Source organism: Phaseolus vulgaris, chromosome 10, assembly GCF_000499845.2.
Source record: "Phaseolus vulgaris cultivar G19833 chromosome 10, P. vulgaris v2.0, whole genome shotgun sequence".
In the NCBI taxonomy this organism is placed as follows: Eukaryota; Viridiplantae; Streptophyta; class Magnoliopsida; order Fabales; family Fabaceae; genus Phaseolus; species Phaseolus vulgaris.
The window spans coordinates 41753176-41774361 of NC_023750.2; the positions used below are offsets into that span (position 1 = coordinate 41753176).

The following is a 21186-nucleotide window of genomic DNA, read 5'->3' on the forward strand; positions in this document are numbered from 1 at the left end:
TTGATTTATTGTTTGTCCTTGTGCACGCGTTCTTTGGAAACCTTGTTGTGTTTGTCATCATGCAAACATACGTAACTTCACACTCACAATGCATTAATTCTCAAACCAATTTGTCCTTAAACACGTGATGCTATATAACTTTACAAGAACATCCTTAAACTACTTTATTAATTCTCATAAGTTTACAAGATATTTTATTAATTAACTTTACAAGATATTTTATTTCCTCTCTCATAAGTTCTAAAAATAATTGATGTTATAGTTGACATGAAATTAAATTAAATAAGAATTGGCAGAAAGAGAAAAAGCATAGAGATGACACTCACAAAACACATAACATTAACATTGTAGGATTAAAGTTCACAAACTACATAAGAAGGGTTCCCTGTCATAAAAGGAAACATGCAAATGAGCTTATTTATGAGGGTACAACAGCTTGACGAAAACAACTGTGACTTAAAGAAGAACACACTGTGACTTAAACAAGAACACACAGAATGAGGCATGCACATAGCATGCGTCTGTTATTGGAAGATAAAAACATAACAGAAAAGGAAATTCCATCATGCGTTTAGATAGAGACACTGTTAGGGATTCCTCTGAAAGTAATCCCTGGTTCACTCGAAGGAAGAAGCACAGTGTAGGGCAATTTCACCGGTCCAGTTCGGTTTCTAAGTTCTTTGTTGTTGTTCCTTTCAGAGATCTTGCTCTCAATGTCTTTCAGCTGTTCTGTAAATTTTTTGAACAAATCTTTTGCCTTTTGATCAGCAGTCCAGTCCAAGGTGTCCCTTTGTCCAAGATATACCTCGTCAGATGCATGCCTTGATAGTATCTCCATCACTGTAAGATCCATAACTGTCTGGTACTTTGGAGTAATTGTTTTCAAAAAAGCTTCTTGAGGATTCTTTATCATCTCACCGTACTCTGGAGTTCCTTCTTTTGGGATCCATCTTCGGCTTTGTGTAGGACGGTTCAGAATGTAACCTCCATAAGGATACTGTCCAAAATTAACAGCAGCATGAAGAGCTGAAGCAATCCATATAATGGTAGTGCAAGTTTCAACCAGCTCTTGAGAAGTCTTCATTTCAGGCCATTTTGCAGCTTTTAAGTCACCGTGACCCTTCTCCACAACTTCCTTCCACCATGTTTGTAATTCAGTATCTTTTTCAACTGCATCACCTTTTGAATAATACAGAGAGACGTACTCTCTTACCCAAATATTAAGAGCATTCCATATTTCAAGCCCATCAACAGCATAAGGATAGTCCTCTATCGCAAGGCTAAGGCCATGAGGGGCAGAGATATCCTTAACCGCCATTCCTCTAAATTAATCAAAAGAAAACAAATATAAGTTATTTTGGTAAGAAGGGTACCTCAATTTTCACCATCGACATGACACATTCATGTTTCTAATTTAATACTTTTAATTTACCTTTTCATGAGATCTTTTGGTAATGCTTGGTCAGTGAAAACCCAATTCTTGTATACAGCAGAAGACATCTCCATAGAATAGGGTCCAGGCAAAAAAGTTTGCTCTATAATGCTACCTGCATTTATTAGGGATTTCCTAGCAAGTGCATTGATATTTATGGTGTCACGGAAGTGAGGATGAAGAAGTTTATAAATGGGGTGAAGTACACTGAGGTTCCTGTGTGTTGCTATGGCAAATGGCTCAATCACTGCATGAGTATTTAACCTGTGAAAGACATCAGGAATGTTACGAAATTAAATTTATAAACATGTTTGCATATGTATGTTGGTAGCAGATGGAGTTGTTATATGTATACCAGTGGCTTATGAGCTGATGATAGTTGGTGTCATTTACAATAACATGAGCTTTGGCCAATTGCCAAATTGTACTTTCAACACCTCTGTCTGCAGGCAGCACCACTGTGCTCTCGATAACCGTAAAAAGACAAATACATGTATGTGATTTGCTTAATTCAATAGCAAGTGGTTTCAATGTCCCATCATCTTTCAAGAACAAGAATGTCCTGGTGGCATAAGCCTTTGCAGAAGGAAGCTCGTTTATCTTGGTCAAATAGGACATGAATGTTTCATAGTAATCTAATATGAATAATCTTCCATCAGCCAATGCCTGTGTCCACGAATTTAATTTCAATGGTCACAACAGTTAATTTCATATACCTCTGAATGACCATATACTAGAAAGAATATTTCCAAATCCAAGTACTTAAAGAAAATATTGAACTAGTTTATATTTGGAAGCTATCAAATTGTTTTGTGTTTAGTAGGTTTATATTATCATCACCTTATCTACTTTGACCCCATTCATGTTAATCTCCAACTTTTCTTTTGTCACTGCATGGGACCGAAAACAGTTGCAAATTGGAATCCATGGCGATGCGATATCCTCCTCCTGCCATTATTAAAGATGTCCAGTAATCAGAAAGAAATGGCAAAACAATAGAATAATTCAACATAAGATATTTGCACTTACTTTAAGAAGACGAATCACAATAGGGTTTACACCGGCAATCATCTGTCTTGCAAATTCTTCATCGGTCATCCATGAAAACTTGCTTTCTGTAAAAAATGATAAGAAAGAAAATAAAATTAAGAAATAATAATGTAATGTTACGTTGGAGTGGGAAGAGACTACTAAGTTACCTTGGATTATATGAGGTGGTGGGAACTTAAGGACACTTGGAGTAGCGTTGGCAGTGATAGATATGGGCAGATTAACGCCATCTTCATACAGTCTCTGCACTTCTTCAAAGCCATTAAATTCATTTGGTGTGGTCTTTAAATGTAAAGATAGGAGCAACGGTTCCACTCTTTCAGCTAAAGTTTTTGTTCCCAATTCAAGCAATTCTTTAGTCTTCACGTTACTGAAATTTTCATCTCTTGGCACATAGTAAACCTCGTCTGCTTCCTCGTATTCACCACCTGTCAAGACATAAATTAAGCTTAGAGACACTTTTTATCATCAAGAATTCAAACATGATAAAATGTAACTCACCATTGTTGTTATTGTGGATGAGTTTTCTCCCACTCCTAACCCTACGAGGGTAAGGATAGTTTGTGCCTCCAAGAACTGGGTGATCATGTTGTCCATCGCTGGTTAGAAAGCCCAGATCATTGTATACATCATAGTCATAAATCCTATCCCATTTCTCACGCTTTCCATTTCCATCTCCCCTTAAATTCTTCAACTCTTCTTCTCTGTACCTTTGTAAAGCCACTGGTGTCCCTTCACCAGGAAGATATGGCTGCAACACACAAACATATAATTTTCTCATTTAAATTAAGAATGGAAATAATTAACAATAATGCTCCTTATTTGACTTACAATGTTGGCAAAGAAAACGCGATCCGTTTTCTTGTGAACCCATGAGTTACACACAAAGTGAATATTGTTTTGGTCCTGGTGGTGGATAATGCTTTGGTTTTGGTCCTGGGGGTGAATAACAATGCTTTGGTCCAGGGGTTTAATAAGGGGTTGAATAATGATTTTGTCGTGGTGTTGAGTTGTTGGAGTTGGATATTCAAGAGTGAGACTAACAAGGAAGAACTCATCATTCATTAGGTTTGTTACGTAGAATGCTCCTGGAATTCCCATATCATTATCATCCCATTCAAAATAAATGTCGAATGGCTCCTCTGTGCCCCCCAAGCTTCGTAACACAGAAACATTATTCTCCAAATAGCTATCCTTTCCAACTTTCCCAGCCACATTTTTTTCTGCAAGATGCAAATGAATCAAAATCCAAAAAAACATAAGTATTTTTTGAAGCATTGATGATATGAAAAAGTTTTATTCTGATAAGAAAGAGAGAAGACTAACGATTCTGTGACTTGGTACGACTAATCAACTTGAAAGACACAGATTTAGTGATATCTTCGACTGAAGAGTTGATTAGGTTGAAGCCAGTGCCAACGAGACCATTGACGTTGGTTAGGGTTTCAACCAGACTCTTCCGAATCAACACCACCCTCCCCTTCACCAACTTCCCCTTCACCACTATTGAACTCAATGAACTCGTTGAACTCATGCTTATGAATCTCAGATATTTCAGACTACTGAGTTGTGAGTTGTGAGTTGTGAGGAAGACAAGCCCTTAATCTCACCTATTTATACACCAAACTCTGTCATGCTTCCATTACTCTTCTTATACACTGATAGAGAAAGGAATAGAAAATGGAGATTGGAAACAAAAGTTGGTGAGACGTCACCCATATCCTTCATACTCCCAACAACAAATTTAAGTTCAAGTGATAAATTATGTTTGCTTTTTTTTAACAAAATTTGTTTCACAAATTATAATCACAATACTGTAAATAAAAATAATATATATCCCAATCAACACAACAAAATTTATGACAGAAATCTAAAATTCTTCTTCTTGTGTAGGAAATATTGCACAGTAATTAATGAAAGATATTTCCTAAAATTTCAATATTTTTGAAATAAATTTAAACAGATTTTGTATAGTATGAATATCCCAATTAGTCATAAGATACATTAAATATATTTCTTTTTCAAGAGTCGTACATACATTATCAGTTTCACACCTTGCTAAAGTCCTTTGTAATGAAAATTGGGTTAAATTTGTTTGTAGTACCGTACAATAATACGAACTTAATTTATTTTTTTCCTTAATTATAGACCATCGAAATGATTATTAGATTATCAGTTTCACACTTTGTTAACATCTCTTATAATAAACATTAATATTTAGGTTAATGGTAATTTTTAGGAAATGTTTTATTAATTATATGTTTCAAAATATACTAAATCAGAACATTTAATTATACTTAGTATTATTATTTTGGTGACAGTACTAATAAACTATTAAAGAATTTTTTTTATTTAAATCGTTAAAGGGAAGAAAGAAAAAGAACGTTGTGACTGACTTTGTTTTTCAAGAAATATTTGGCCTATTTAATTTCTAAATTGTTTCTCAAAAGCATAAGCAATTAACTCATGTCAAGAATATAAGGTATGAGATCTCCATATAGTTGTGTTGAAAAGAGTTGTATAGTGAGTAATGAAATAATAGGAATGGAGTTATTTTGAAGAGGGTAGGGTTTCTGGTCATAGATGAAGAGAAAAATGAACAACTTTTCTTTTTCCTACTGCGATGAATTGTTGGTGTCTCTTTCTCTTCCACTACTAGAATAGAATAGAAAACCAATTAGCTATTGATAATAATTGTGAAGGAAATGCTGGAAGAACAAAGGCACAATCTTTGTATTGTTGCAGAATTATTCCCCTGTGTAGGTTGTTCTGTGCAAGGATTCTTTGCTAAAATAAAACAAAGAAACTCGTGTTAGGCATGTAAAAGAACTATGCTGCTTCTATGACAGACCCACACTAACACTGATTTAAATGCAGCAGCTACATTCACACCTCTGCAATAATCTGCATTCACACCTCTGCAACAATCTATTAACTGCAGATTGTGATGCTCTAAGTTCATAAAGCTCCTCTGCAGATTTCCTGCCACCACCCTACAAACCACATCATCAAATTATTACTGCTGATAAAAAAAAACGTGTGACTACAACTACCTCAAATTATTACGACTGATAACAAAAATGAACTTATTTTTTTATATAAGATTAGAATATTCTTCAAACTATCAGTAAAACCAAGAACAATGTAATGTCTAATTTTATAATTATTTTCGATAGAAGAATTTTCACATGACTTTTAAGTTAGTTTTTACTATATTATATAATTTTAAGATTTTTTTTAATATTTTTTTATCAGTAATAAGGATTTAGTATCTTTATAATATGTTTTGGAAATGTAAGGTTCTTCCTGCTGCTCAGACTTTGGCCTTGAGGGTGTTTGAAAATAAGATTGCTACTAAAATTAACTTTGTTAAGCGAGGGGTGGTGGTTGACAATATTATTTGTTTCTTGTGTGGGGTACAAGAGGAATCTACGAATCATTTGCTCTTTGGTTGCATAATTGCCTATTTAGTTTGGAATCAGTGTCTCTCGTGGTTAGGATTGGTGTCGACTGCTCCATTGATCCCTCTCAAGTTTTTTGCAGTTCTCTTTAGGTGAGGCTTCTGTTTCTGTCAACTCTGTTTTGGGATGTGTGTGGATTGTTGTGGTAAGGGAGATCTGGATTCATAGGAATAAGATAATTTTCAACGGTGGTGTGGTGGACCACCTTGAAATCTCTTTTTTGGCCCAATTGAATGTTTGGACTTGGGTTCCCTCCAAAGTTTCTGCTGCTCAATTTTCCTTTCCTGATTGGTGTTTGTCTCCTATGTCTTGTCTCAAAATTTGTTATAAGCAATTGATTATAGTCTCTTTGGTAGGTTGTCATATGGGAGATGAGTGTTACTTGTTTGTGAGTTTTCTGTATGAGGCTTTTAGATTATTTGTTTGTAAGGTTCGTGGTTTCTGGTTTGTCTACGCTTGTTGGTGGCTCTTTTCCTCATTTGGGAGTGGGTGTGTTGGTGAGGTATGCTATCCTGTATTTTTATGTATACGAGTTAAATCACCTCTGAAGTGGTTATATTTATTTATTTATTATTGTTGATAAAAAAATCAACAATAAAGATTATATACATATGAACGGAGATGATTCAATCCTTATAAAAGAAATAAGAAAAACTTAACTACCTCACACTTTTCAAACACCTAATATTCACACACCATTTCCAACATATGATAAATATTCTTGATATGAAATTCATTTAATTCTTCGATTGAATGAACTTGTTTGTCGCAACTATCATCAAAGTTTGCAACTAGAAAAGTCTTAATCTGAGGTGTGATGCTTTTATTACTGTTCTGATATACTGTTAGAGAAAGGAACACAAAAAAGTGATTGGAAACAAAAGTTGGTGAGACGTCACCCATACCCTTCATTACTACCAACAACAAATTTAAATTGGAGTCATAAATTATGTTTGCTTTTTATTACAACAAAATTTGTTTCACAAATTATAATCACAATACTGTAAATAAAAATAGTACATATCCTAGTGAACAATAACAAAATTTATGATAGAAAAAAAATATAAAATTCTTCTTCTTGAAAATTTTGAAGCTGTAGGAAAAATTGCACAATAACTAATGAAATATATTTCCTAAGCTTTCAATATTTTATTCACTAAATTTTAAGATTTCTATCTTTGGATTTGGATATAAAAATAATAATAATAATTTGAAATAAATTTTAAACAGGATTTTGTATAGTAATGAATATCCCAATATTAATTAAAAAAAAAAGTAAGTCACGAGATACACTATATTTTTTTTTTCAAAAAAATCGTATATAGATTATCAGTTTCACACCTTGCTAAAGTCCCTCATAATAAAAATTAATATTTAGGGTGTGTGAGTGTGTAGATGAGATTGTTAGCACTTTTAATGATGATGATGATTACATTTTTATGAAAAATACACCCTTAGTTGATTAGAATGATTAAATATAGAATACTAATAAAATTTTAGGATTGGTTTGAATAAATTTGTATTCAAAATGTTTTTCTTGAATTATATAAAGTTTAATTAAAATTTATTGTTTAATAAAGATTTTTACTTCGTTCATTCGCAGATAATTAATTATCTAATACGGATTAAAATTTATTTTCCCAGTCGATTAGTTCATACAATAATTAATTATGTTACTTTTTAGATAATCTATTATCAATATTGAATAATGAATTCTATTTCAATATATTTGATGAGTTACATTAATAACATATTAATAAATTATCACTAGTTGCTTAAATTATAGACTATTTTAGATACTAAAAAAATTAGTTTCTAAATTAGTTTATATTATTGTTAAATAGTTTTTAAATTGGTATCTAATTAGCTACCAAGGTTTTAACTACCAATTATTTAGTTTCTAAATTTGGTAGAAAAAATCTTGGTTGCTAATTAGATACAAATTTAGAAACTATTTAACAATAATAGAAACTAATTTAAAAACCAATATTTTTTTTTTGTATAAAATGTAGTTTTTGTCGATATCGAAATTGTTTTTTTTTCTATCAACAAGAAATAAATAAAATAATAAGAGAAACTTTAGCAATGTCTCAACTCTTATACAGAAATTGGTCAAAGACCAATCTACTCAACACCTAACAAGTAAAGCTTCAGACAAACTCTATAAATCACAAAACCAAACATCAGAAACACAAACAGTTAAAAAAAAAAAAAGTCACAACAATACACAAAACATCACACAAACTCGTTTTTTTTTTATCAACAAAGAATGAATTAAATAAACGATACACTTTAGGGTGTCTCAACTCTTATACAAATATTTAACTATTGCCTTAACAAGCACCCAAATTGATCATCATATGGCTATGCTCTTCCTATTTATTGCTCCAGAGATAGTTCTGCATTACCACCTACTACTTCCTCAACTAAAAAATTAGTTGTACAAAGTGGTTTTTATTATTAAAAAAAAATTATAAAATAATTTTTAAATTGATATTAAATTAACTATCAAAATTTTAACTATTAATATATTATATTATAAATTAGTTTGTAAAAAGACTAATAGACACTATTTAGAATACAAAGTAAGTAACTAAAACTTTAGTAACTAATGGTTAGATATCAATTCAAAAACCATTTTATAAATTTTTATTAATAATAGAAATGATTTTAAATATCAATAAATTTTTTATTTTATAAAATAATATCTAATTTAGTCAATAACCAATTATTTTGGTATCTAAAATTAATTTCTATTTAATGAAAATCATGTTTTGTCCTCTTTGTAAAAAAATAATAATAATAATTTGTACACCATTTATTTTTAGGTTGTGAAATAACATCTCTAGCTTGAAATATATGTTATAGTTGAATAAGTACTGAGTTTTTCTGACACAATAACATTTTTATCTATTTTGGGCAGTTGCATCTCCTCCATATAAATCATAAACAAAATCTGATATGATAAGGAATGTGGATAGCAGTGGTATGAATTTTATGGGATCATAGGAATAGAACAGTTTTTAAATAAGGGAGTGTAGATAGATGTGTAGGAAGTTTTTCATAGGATTCATCTTAAACATGGATATGGTTGAAGAGTAAGTTATCCATTACTTTGCCTTAGAATAATCACCTACCTTAGCATTTTTTCTCCATCTGGATTTACCTGTTTTGCTTCCTTTTCCTATATTTATCACAATCATGTAAAATGTCATTTTCTGTCCATGGTGTAATATGTTTTTTTTTTTAAGAAAATCACACTATAGTGCAAATTAGCTAGGAAAGGTTATTTGTTTGTGTCGTAGAAAAATAGGAAGGAACAACATGAATAACATATCAAGCTCACACAAAAAAGGTGCTCATAGTTGTATCCATCTGCAAAAATCTGTTCAAGATGAAGTGAGCTATATGTTTCAGGCACTGGATCCAACAAAGGGTTGAGGATTGTACATCAATTTTTTTCTTTATTAACAAAGAATTAATAAATTAAAAAAATATTTTAAGAGTGTCAGAATCCTTATACAATAGTATCTTTAAGAGTGTCACAATCCTTGCTTTCAAATCCATAAAGACTATAATGTACAACCAAAACAAAAAGTAATTGCATTTGATAAACTTTGATTTCTAATTTAGTTTCTATTATTGTTAAATAATTTTTAAATTGGTATCTAATTAGCAACTAAGGTTTTAACTACCAATTATTTAATTTCTAAATTTGGTAGCAAAAACTTTGGTTGCTAATTAGATACCAATTTAGAAACTATTTAACAATAATATAAACTAATTTAGAAACTAATTTTTTTTTTAGTTCCTAAAATGGTCTCTAATTTAGTTACTATTACAACTAACTATTTTGGTTTCTACAAATTGGTTTCTATTTCATTATTTTCTTGTAGTGACATCTATGTGAATGGGGTTTCAAAGCTAATAAGTTTTTTCTTTTTCTTTTTTAAAGGGTTTTAACATCCCTTCTATGTTTTGTAAGGTTCAAATTTTTTTGAAAGTTTGGGAAGAATGTTTACATTTTTTTTCTGAAACAATTTTTTTTATTGTTCACTAGGATATATATTATTTTTATTTACAGTATTGTGCTTATAATTTGTAAAACAAATTTTCTTATAAGTAAAAAACCGACATAATTAATACGCTGCTGTGAACAAAAACATGTTAGTCAACAAAATCTTTATAAAATGTTGAAAATCGTATGTGAATATTAGGTGTTTCCACATAGAAGAACATGTGCACAAGGACAAATAACAAAACAACTGTACCATACAAAATATAAATACGTTTAGATATTTTACTATCAACAAATTAGAACAGAACTTTTATTATATTAAAAATTAAATTTATGACCTTGAAAATGTATTTTTGTTGTTATTGATTTTCTTTTATATGCTATAAGGTGTGTGTGAACAAGTTAGTTTTTTGTGCAGCCATAAATATTGGTAGGTGAGTGATGTAAATATAATTGTTACATGCCTAAGACAAGTTTGTGTATTAGAAGACTAAAACTAAGACAAAATATTTATGGAATCTAATCGGAAAAGAGGAGCGGAATTAGTATGTATATAGGAAATGACAAATGCGAGATGTTTTTCCTGTGGGTAATGTTGGGTGGCTTCATAAGCCTACAAGAAAACAACTATTTATTTTTAATTTTTCTATTATTACTAATTATTATTTATATCTATTTATACTTTTTTATTAATGTTGCCAAGTCCTTCCAGTAATATTATATTTTTATTATACTTATTATTATTAATATAATTTATACATATTAATATAATTATTATTATTAATAATAAAATAAATTATACTCATATTATTAATATTATTAATATTATTAAAATTATTACTAATATTATTATTAACATTATTATTAATATTATTATTATTAACATTATTATTAATATTATTATTAACATTATTATTAACATTATTATTAATATTATATACGTATTATTAAAATTAATATTGTTAATAATAATAAGTATAATTAAAATCATAATAATACTAAAGAATTTGTTTGGTGTAGTGGTTAAATCTAACTTATAATCCCTTCTAACTTATAATCCAAAATCTAATAATCAACTATATTCCATGATTCTAAGTTAATTCTATAATTATCACGAAATGACTCATATTTCTCAAATTGCTTATGATACTCTCTTTCAGTCTTTACAATGCACTTCTTAGTTCAACTCTTACCTTGACAATGGACTACGGTTATTAACTTCTTTCTGCTAGGGAGATGAGACCTAGACAACTATTGAAGTATTCGTCTTCTTCCCTCGGTCGGGCAGATTGTTGGGTGCTTGACTGGGGTCCTTCTCATCTTCGTGCTTCTTTCCTCGGCTCTCGGTCTATGGCGAACACCGATGGGGGGTACCTGCGAAGGCACTCTGACGCTCAAGTCAGTGAAGCGGGTGATCAGTATTCTGGTAGGTGAACACAATAATAAATGACGTACATTTCTTCTTGGAATGTGTGCTATGTATATTATTTTAATGGACTGACCTTATTGGGTCTGATTAGTGGAGTGGATCTCGCTTAGGGTTGTATTACCTTATCCTTAATGACGGATTAGCTTCACTGACCTTAGTTTCAGCGTTAACGATAGTATGGGTCGGCCGACTGTGATGATTCCACTCGTCTCGGCCAACCTTCCATGGTCTCGACCAAGTCTCTCAGGTCTCGGTCGCCTCAGTCAAGTCTCTCAGGTCTCGGCCAGGTTTCCCTTGGTCTCGGTCAGGTACACCAGGTCTCGGACAGCTAGGTGGGTCTCGGTCAAGGAGACCAAGTGTCGGTCTTGCCCATACCGGCACATAACTTATAATCCAAAATGTAATCATGAACTCTATTCCATGATTTTAAGTTCATTCTATATCACACCCAGTCAAAACTTACTTATTTATGTTACATTTATTAAAAACTAAGTCTACTAAATTTACTATGTCAAAGACCTATTATTTAGTATATTAGGAAACTATATTAACACACTTATAAGGAATATTGCATATGTATCATCTCGTTACTTACTACATTATTATGTGCTTTAGTTGGAAAACATTAATTTCTTTTCGAAATCATACTCAGTAACTATAACAATGACATTTATAGAGCATGTAGTCAACTTTGGAACACTTTAGATATTGTATCAATCTAACAATTAAGAATAAGTTACTCACGCACTTAATCTTAATATGTTTGTATCATATACATTTTCGCTAATTCATTAAGATGTATAATCATATAATAGGAAAAGGTTTTATTGCAGTAGTGGTTGGACAACATATAAAATCTATGACGAATATAATGGTGGTCAATGTATATGCTCCATGTAATTTGGGTGAAAAAGAAATTTCTCTGGGAAGAATTACACAAAATTAAGGTGACACATCACTTAAAAATTTAGAACATAACTTTTATTATATTAAAAATTAATTTATGACCTTGAAAATGTATTTTTGTTGTTATTGATTTTCTTTTATATGCTATAAGGTGTGTGTGAACAAGTTAGTTTTTTGTGCAGCCATAAATATTGGTTGGTGAGTGATGTAAATATAATTGTTACATGCCTAAGACGAGTTTGTGTATTAGAAGACTAGGAGGGAAACTAAGACGAAATATTTATGGAATCTAATCGGTAAAGAGGGAGCGGAATTAGTATGTATACAGGAAATTAAATCAGTCTTAGTGACAGATGCAAGATGTTTCTCCGTGGGTGAGAACAATTTGGGTGGCTTAATAATGAAGAAGTTGAAGGGGCACAGAGCATATTAACCATGTGGCATAAGGAAGTTTTCAATTATGATAATCATATAATAGGAAAAGGTTTTATTGCAGTGCTTGGACAACATATAAAATTTATGGCGAATATAATGGTGGTTAATGTATATGCTCCATGTAATTTGGGTGAAAAAGAAAATTCTCTGCGAAGAATTACACGAAATTAAGCTAGCACATCAACTCTATGTTGTCTTTTGGGTGATTTTAATGCGATCAGGAGCACCAATGTAAGGAAGGGAATTGGTAGAAGGGACACACAACATAGTGATATTGAAAGGTTTAATTGCTTCATTGAGGACATCATATTGCTGGAATTTATACCAATAATTGGAAGAAAATATACGTGGTATAAACCAAATGGAACAACAAAGAACAAATTAGATAGAGTACTTGTGTCTAATGAATTGTTTAAGAAATGGTCAAATAGTAAACAATATATCAAACAAAGGGAGATGTTTGACCATTGTGCAATAGTAGTGAAGTCGTTAATAAATGATTAGAGACCAAGACCCTTTAGAACTATTGATGTGTGGTTTTTGGATAAAGGTTTCAAAGGTTTGGTGATGGAAAAAAGGGAACTCTTACAAGTTACATGGAGTTGGTATAAGGTTGTTCAAGGAAAAGCTGAAAATGTTGAAGAATGATCTTAAAGTTTGGAATAAGGAAGTTTTTGGCCTCCTGGAAACTACAAAAAAGGAAATCCTAAAGGAAATAGAGGCTTTGGATATTGAAGATGAGAATAGTGGTTTGGCGAACAATGATAAACTGAAAAGGTTGGCCTTAGTCAGTAATCTAAGACTTACTGACTATAAGATAGAATCACTTTTACATCAAAAGGTAAGGTCAAATTGGTTGAGACATGCGGATTTTAACTCGAAATACTACTATTCAATTATCAAATGGAGAAGGCTCAGGAATGAAATAAAAAAAGTTGAAGTACGGAACGTTGGGTGGATGAACCACAGGAAGTAAGGGAGGAAGCAAAAAATTTGTTTGAAGATAGAAAAAAATTATAAAATGCTTTTCTTTTAAAAGAGTTTGAAAAAAATTTTAAAATTACTTATTAATATAATCAATTATATTTAATTATAATCTATTAATATGTTATTAATGCAACTCATCAAATATATTGAAACAACATTCATTATTCAATATTGATAATAGATTATCTAAAAAGTATCAACTAACATAATTAATTATTGTATGAACTAATCGAGTATTTGTAAAATTGGGAAAAATAATTTTTAATCCGTATTACTACTTTTATTTACAGTATTGTGATTATAATTTGTGAAACAAATTTTGTTGTAATAAAAAGCAAACATAATTTATGACTCCAATTTAAATTTGTTGTTGGTAGTAATGAAGGGTATGGGTGACGTCTCACCAACTTTTGTTTCCAATCACTTTTTTGTGTTCCTTTCTCTAACAGTATATCAGAACAGTAATAAAAGCATCACACCTCAGATTAAGACTTTTCTAGTTGCAAACTTTGATGATAGTTGCGACAAACAAGTTCATTCAATCGAAGAATTAAATGAATTTCATATCAAGAATATTTATCATATGTTGGAAATGGTGTGTGAATATTAGGTGTTTGAAAAGTGTGAGGTAGTTAAGTTTTTCTTATTTCTTTTATAAGGATTGAATCATCTCCGTTCATATGTATATAATCTTTATTGTTGATTTTTTTTATCAACAATAATAAATAAATAAATATAACCACTTCAGAGGTGATTTAACTCGTATACATAAAAATACAGGATAGCATACCTCACCAACACACCCACTCCCAAATGAGGAAAAGAGCCACCAACAAGCGTAGACAAACCAGAAACCACGAACCTTACAAACAAATAATCTAAAAGCCTCATACAGAAAACTCACAAACAAGTAACACTCATCTCCCATATGACAACCTACCAAAGAGACTATAATCAATTGCTTATAACAAATTTTGAGACAAGACATAGGAGACAAACACCAATCAGGAAAGGAAAATTGAGCAGCAGAAACTTTGGAGGGAACCCAAGTCCAAACATTCAATTGGGCCAAAAAAGAGATTTCAAGGTGGTCCACCACACCACCGTTGAAAATTATCTTATTCCTATGAATCCAGATCTCCCTTACCACAACAATCCACACACATCCCAAAACAGAGTTGACAGAAACAGAAGCCTCACCTAAAGAGAACTGCAAAAAACTTGAGAGGGATCAATGGAGCAGTCGACACCAATCCTAACCACGAGAGACACTGATTCCAAACTAAATAGGCAATTATGCAACCAAAGAGCAAATGATTCGTAGATTCCTCTTGTACCCCACACAAGAAACAAATAATATTGTCAACCACCACCCCTCGCTTAACAAAGTTAATTTTAGTAGCAATCTTATTTTCAAACACCCTCAAGGCCAAAGTCTGAGCAGCAGGAAGAACCTTACATTTCCAAAACATATTATAAAGATACTAAATCCTTATTACTGATAAAAAAATATTAAAAAAAATCTTAAAATTATATAATATAGTAAAAACTAACTTAAAAGTCATGTGAAAATTCTTCTATCGAAAATAATTATAAAATTAGACATTACATTGTTCTTGGTTTTACTGATAGTTTGAAGAATATTCTAATCTTATATAAAAAAATAAGTTCATTTTTGTTATCAGTCGTAATAATTTGAGGTAGTTGTAGTCACACGTTTTTTTTTATCAGCAGTAATAATTTGATGATGTGGTTTGTAGGGTGGTGGCAGGAAATCTGCAGAGGAGCTTTATGAACTTAGAGCATCACAATCTGCAGTTAATAGATTGTTGCAGAGGTGTGAATGCAGATTATTGCAGAGGTGTGAATGTAGCTGCTGCATTTAAATCAGTGTTAGTGTGGGTCTGTCATAGAAGCAGCATAGTTCTTTTACATGCCTAACACGAGTTTCTTTGTTTTATTTTAGCAAAGAATCCTTGCACAGAACAACCTACACAGGGGAATAATTCTGCAACAATACAAAGATTGTGCCTTTGTTCTTCCAGCATTTCCTTCACAATTATTATCAATAGCTAATTGGTTTTCTATTCTATTCTAGTAGTGGAAGAGAAAGAGACACCAACAATTCATCGCAGTAGGAAAAAGAAAAGTTGTTCATTTTTCTCTTCATCTATGACCAGAAACCCTACCCTCTTCAAAATAACTCCATTCCTATTATTTCATTACTCACTATACAACTCTTTTCAACACAACTATATGGAGATCTCATACCTTATATTCTTGACATGAGTTAATTGCTTATGCTTTTGAGAAACAATTTAGAAATTAAATAGGCCAAATATTTCTTGAAAAACAAAGTCAGTCACAACGTTCTTTTTCTTTCTTCCCTTTAACGATTTAAATAAAAAAAATTCTTTAATAGTTTATTAGTACTGTCACCAAAATAATAATACTAAGTATAATTAAATGTTCTGATTTAGTATATTTTGAAACATATAATTAATAAAACATTTCCTAAAAATTACCATTAACCTAAATATTAATGTTTATTATAAGAGATGTTAACAAAGTGTGAAACTGATAATCTAATAATCATTTCGATGGTCTATAATTAAGGAAAAAAATAAATTAAGTTCGTATTATTGTACGGTACTACAAACAAATTTAACCCAATTTTCATTACAAAGGACTTTAGCAAGGTGTGAAACTGATAATGTATGTACGACTCTTGAAAAAGAAATATATTTAATGTATCTTATGACTAATTGGGATATTCATACTATACAAAATCTGTTTAAATTTATTTCAAAAATATTGAAATTTTAGGAAATATCTTTCATTAATTACTGTGCAATATTTCCTACACAAGAAGAAGAATTTTAGATTTCTGTCATAAATTTTGTTGTGTTGATTGGGATATATATTATTTTTATTTACAGTATTGTGATTATAATTTGTGAAACAAATTTTGTTAAAAAAAAGCAAACATAATTTATCACTTGAACTTAAATTTGTTGTTGGGAGTATGAAGGATATGGGTGACGTCTCACCAACTTTTGTTTCCAATCTCCATTTTCTATTCCTTTCTCTATCAGTGTATAAGAAGAGTAATGGAAGCATGACAGAGTTTGGTGTATAAATAGGTGAGATTAAGGGCTTGTCTTCCTCACAACTCACAACTCACAACTCAGTAGTCTGAAATATCTGAGATTCATAAGCATGAGTTCAACGAGTTCATTGAGTTCAATAGTGGTGAAGGGGAAGTTGGTGAAGGGGAGGGTGGTGTTGATTCGGAAGAGTCTGGTTGAAACCCTAACCAACGTCAATGGTCTCGTTGGCACTGGCTTCAACCTAATCAACTCTTCAGTCGAAGATATCACTAAATCTGTGTCTTTCAAGTTGATTAGTCGTACCAAGTCACAGAATCGTTAGTCTTCTCTCTTTCTTATCAGAATAAAACTTTTTCATATCATCAATGCTTCAAAAAATACTTATGTTTTTTTGGATTTTGATTCATTTGCATCTTGCAGAAAAAAATGTGGCTGGGAAAGTTGGAAAGGATAGCTATTTGGAGAATAATGTTTCTGTGTTACGAAGCTTGGGGGGCACAGAGGAGCCATTCGACATTTATTTTGAATGGGATGATAATGATATGGGAATTCCAGGAGCATTCTACGTAACAAACCTAATGAATGATGAGTTCTTCCTTGTTAGTCTCACTCTTGAATATCCAACTCCAACAACTCAACACCACGACAAAATCATTATTCAACCCCTTATTAAACCCCTGGACCAAAGCATTGTTATTCACCCCCAGGACCAAAACCAAAGCATTATCCACCACCAGGACCAAAACAATATTCACTTTGTGTGTAACTCATGGGTTCACAAGAAAACGGATCGCGTTTTCTTTGCCAACATTGTAAGTCAAATAAGGAGCATTATTGTTAATTATTTCCATTCTTAATTTAAATGAGAAAATTATATGTTTGTGTGTTGCAGCCATATCTTCCTGGTGAAGGGACACCAGTGGCTTTACAAAGGTACAGAGAAGAAGAGTTGAAGAATTTAAGGGGAGATGGAAATGGAAAGCGTGAGAAATGGGATAGGATTTATGACTATGATGTATACAATGATCTGGGCTTTCTAACCAGCGATGGACAACATGATCACCCAGTTCTTGGAGGCACAAACTATCCTTACCCTCGTAGGGTTAGGAGTGGGAGAAAACTCATCCACAATAACAACAATGGTGAGTTACATTTTATCATGTTTGAATTCTTGATGATAAAAAGTGTCTCTAAGCTTAATTTATGTCTTGACAGGTGGTGAATACGAGGAAGCAGACGAGGTTTACTATGTGCCAAGAGATGAAAATTTCAGTAACGTGAAGACTAAAGAATTGCTTGAATTGGGAACAAAAACTTTAGCTGAAAGAGTGGAACCGTTGCTCCTATCTTTACATTTAAAGACCACACCAAATGAATTTAATGGCTTTGAAGAAGTGCAGAGACTGTATGAAGATGGCGTTAATCTGCCCATATCTATCACTGCCAACGCTACTCCAAGTGTCCTTAAGTTCCCACCACCTCATATAATCCAAGGTAACTTAGTAGTCTCTTCCCACTCCAACGTAACATTACATTATTATTTCTTAATTTTATTTTCTTTCTTATCATTTTTTACAGAAAGCAAGTTTTCATGGATGACCGATGAAGAATTTGCAAGACAGATGATTGCCGGTGTAAACCCTATTGTGATTCGTCTTCTTAAAGTAAGTGCAAATATCTTATGTTGAATTATTCTATTGTTTTGCCATTTCTTTCTGATTACTGGACATCTTTAATAATGGCAGGAGGAGGATATCGCATCGCCATGGATTCCAATTTGCAACTGTTTTCGGTCCCATGCAGTGACAAAAGAAAAGTTGGAGATTAACATGAATGGGGTCAAAGTAGATAAGGTGATGATAATATAAACCTACTAAACACAAAACAATTTGATAGCTTCCAAATATAAACTAGTTCAATATTTTCTTTAAGTACTTGGATTTGGAAATATTCTTTCTAGTATATGGTCATTCAGAGGTATATGAAATTAACTGTTGTGACCATTGAAATTAAATTCGTGGACACAGGCATTGGCTGATGGAAGATTATTCATATTAGATTACTATGAAACATTCATGTCCTATTTGACCAAGATAAACGAGCTTCCTTCTGCAAAGGCTTATGCCACCAGGACATTCTTGTTCTTGAAAGATGATGGGACATTGAAACCACTTGCTATTGAATTAAGCAAATCACATACATGTATTTGTCTTTTTACGGTTATCGAGAGCACAGTGGTGCTGCCTGCAGACAGAGGTGTTGAAAGTACAATTTGGCAATTGGCCAAAGCTCATGTTATTGTAAATGACACCAACTATCATCAGCTCATAAGCCACTGGTATACATATAACAACTCCATCTGCTACCAACATACATATGCAAACATGTTTATAAATTTAATTTCGTAACATTCCTGATGTCTTTCACAGGTTAAATACTCATGCAGTGATTGAGCCATTTGCCATAGCAACACACAGGAACCTCAGTGTACTTCACCCCATTTATAAACTTCTTCATCCTCACTTCCGTGACACCATAAATATCAATGCACTTGCTAGGAAATCCCTAATAAATGCAGGTAGCATTATAGAGCAAACTTTTTTGCCTGGACCCTATTCTATGGAGATGTCTTCTGCTGTATACAAGAATTGGGTTTTCACTGACCAAGCATTACCAAAAGATCTCATGAAAAGGTAAATTAAAAGTATTAAATTAGAAACATGAATGTGTCATGTCGATGGTGAAAATTGAGGTACCCTTCTTACCAAAATAACTTATATTTGTTTTCTTTTGATTAATTTAGAGGAATGGCGGTTAAGGATATCTCTGCCCCTCATGGCCTTAGCCTTGCGATAGAGGACTATCCTTATGCTGTTGATGGGCTTGAAATATGGAATGCTCTTAATATTTGGGTAAGAGAGTACGTCTCTCTGTATTATTCAAAAGGTGATGCAGTTGAAAAAGATACTGAATTACAAACATGGTGGAAGGAAGTTGTGGAGAAGGGTCACGGTGACTTAAAAGCTGCAAAATGGCCTGAAATGAAGACTTCTCAAGAGCTGGTTGAAACTTGCACTACCATTATATGGATTGCTTCAGCTCTTCATGCTGCTGTTAATTTTGGACAGTATCCTTATGGAGGTTACATTCTGAACCGTCCTACACAAAGCCGAAGATGGATCCCAAAAGAAGGAACTCCAGAGTACGGTGAGATGATAAAGAATCCTCAAGAAGCTTTTTTGAAAACAATTACTCCAAAGTACCAGACAGTTATGGATCTTACAGTGATGGAGATACTATCAAGGCATGCATCTGACGAGGTATATCTTGGACAAAGGGACACCTTGGACTGGACTGCTGATCAAAAGGCAAAAGATTTGTTCAAAAAATTTACAGAACAGCTGAAAGACATTGAGAGCAAGATCTCTGAAAGGAACAACAACAAAGAACTTAGAAACCGAACTGGACCGGTGAAATTGCCCTACACTGTGCTTCTTCCTTCGAGTGAACCAGGGATTACTTTCAGAGGAATCCCTAACAGTGTCTCTATCTAAACGCATGATGGAATTTCCTTTTCTGTTATGTTTTTATCTTCCAATAACAGACGCATGCTATGTGCATGCCTCATTCTGTGTGTTCTTGTTTAAGTCACAGTGTGTTCTTGTTTAAGCCACAGTTGTTTTCGTCAAGCTGTTGTACCCTCATAAATAAGCTCATTAGCATGTGTCCTTTTATCACAGGGAACCCTTGTTGTTTGTATTATTCAAGAGTTATGATCATCAATATTATATATTTACACTTTATCCAACTAGTTCATTTTCCTTTCTTTTTTTTTTCTCTTTAATTATCTAAAAAAAAAACATGTGATTTCGAATGCATGAGTTATAATTAGGCATCAAAGTCGGATTTCAGTGTATTTTTGTCTTTGTTTTGAAATGTAAAACATTTATGATATGTTGAGAATGGTGTGTGAATATTAAGTGTTTCCACATAAATCTTTATAGACAGTATTCTATTTAGTCAATCCACATATCTACTAAAAAAACATTTAAATAAGATTCTAAACCATAATAATAAAAAATATTTTTTAAATATCAATAATATAAATAGAAATTATTAAAATACAAGTCTATTACATTGAAAATAATTAATAAAATAGACTTCTATAACATTATTGATGTGATTTTTTTTATTGATAAAGAATTAATAAAGTAATTTAAGGATGTTCTTTTTAAAGAATACCTACATGTTATTTGAGGGATAAATTCTTTTTATAGTACATTTTATTGATAAATTAGATTTTATTTGAGGGAATATCAATAAAGTACATTTTATTGATAAATTCTTTTCAAAGAATT

General features: G+C 31.9%; 2 protein-coding genes across 2 annotated transcripts; one reads left to right on the forward strand and one right to left on the reverse strand.

Moving 5' to 3' along the window:
- Positions 1–316: 316 nt before the first annotated feature.
- LOC137818810 (seed linoleate 9S-lipoxygenase-like) lies at positions 317–4082 on the reverse strand. Its single transcript, XM_068622426.1, has 9 exons — positions 3809–4082; positions 3314–3705; positions 2984–3233; positions 2632–2910; positions 2462–2547; positions 2273–2380; positions 1788–2098; positions 1433–1696; positions 317–1322 (listed from the first exon to the last, which is right to left on the reverse strand). The coding sequence occupies exons 1-9, from the start codon at positions 4014–4016 to the stop codon at positions 572–574; spliced, it is 2649 nt and encodes an 882-aa protein (XP_068478527.1). The 5' UTR covers positions 4017–4082; the 3' UTR covers positions 317–571.
- A 12789-nt stretch (positions 4083–16871) lies between these two features.
- On the forward strand, positions 16872–20636 carry LOC137818811 (seed linoleate 9S-lipoxygenase-like). The gene is made up of 9 exons (XM_068622427.1): positions 16872–17145; positions 17249–17640; positions 17721–17970; positions 18044–18322; positions 18407–18492; positions 18574–18681; positions 18856–19166; positions 19258–19521; positions 19632–20636. Exons 1-9 carry the CDS (start codon positions 16938–16940, stop codon positions 20380–20382), a joined length of 2649 nt encoding a protein of 882 aa, XP_068478528.1. The 5' UTR covers positions 16872–16937; the 3' UTR covers positions 20383–20636.
- Positions 20637–21186: the final 550 nt, after the last annotated feature.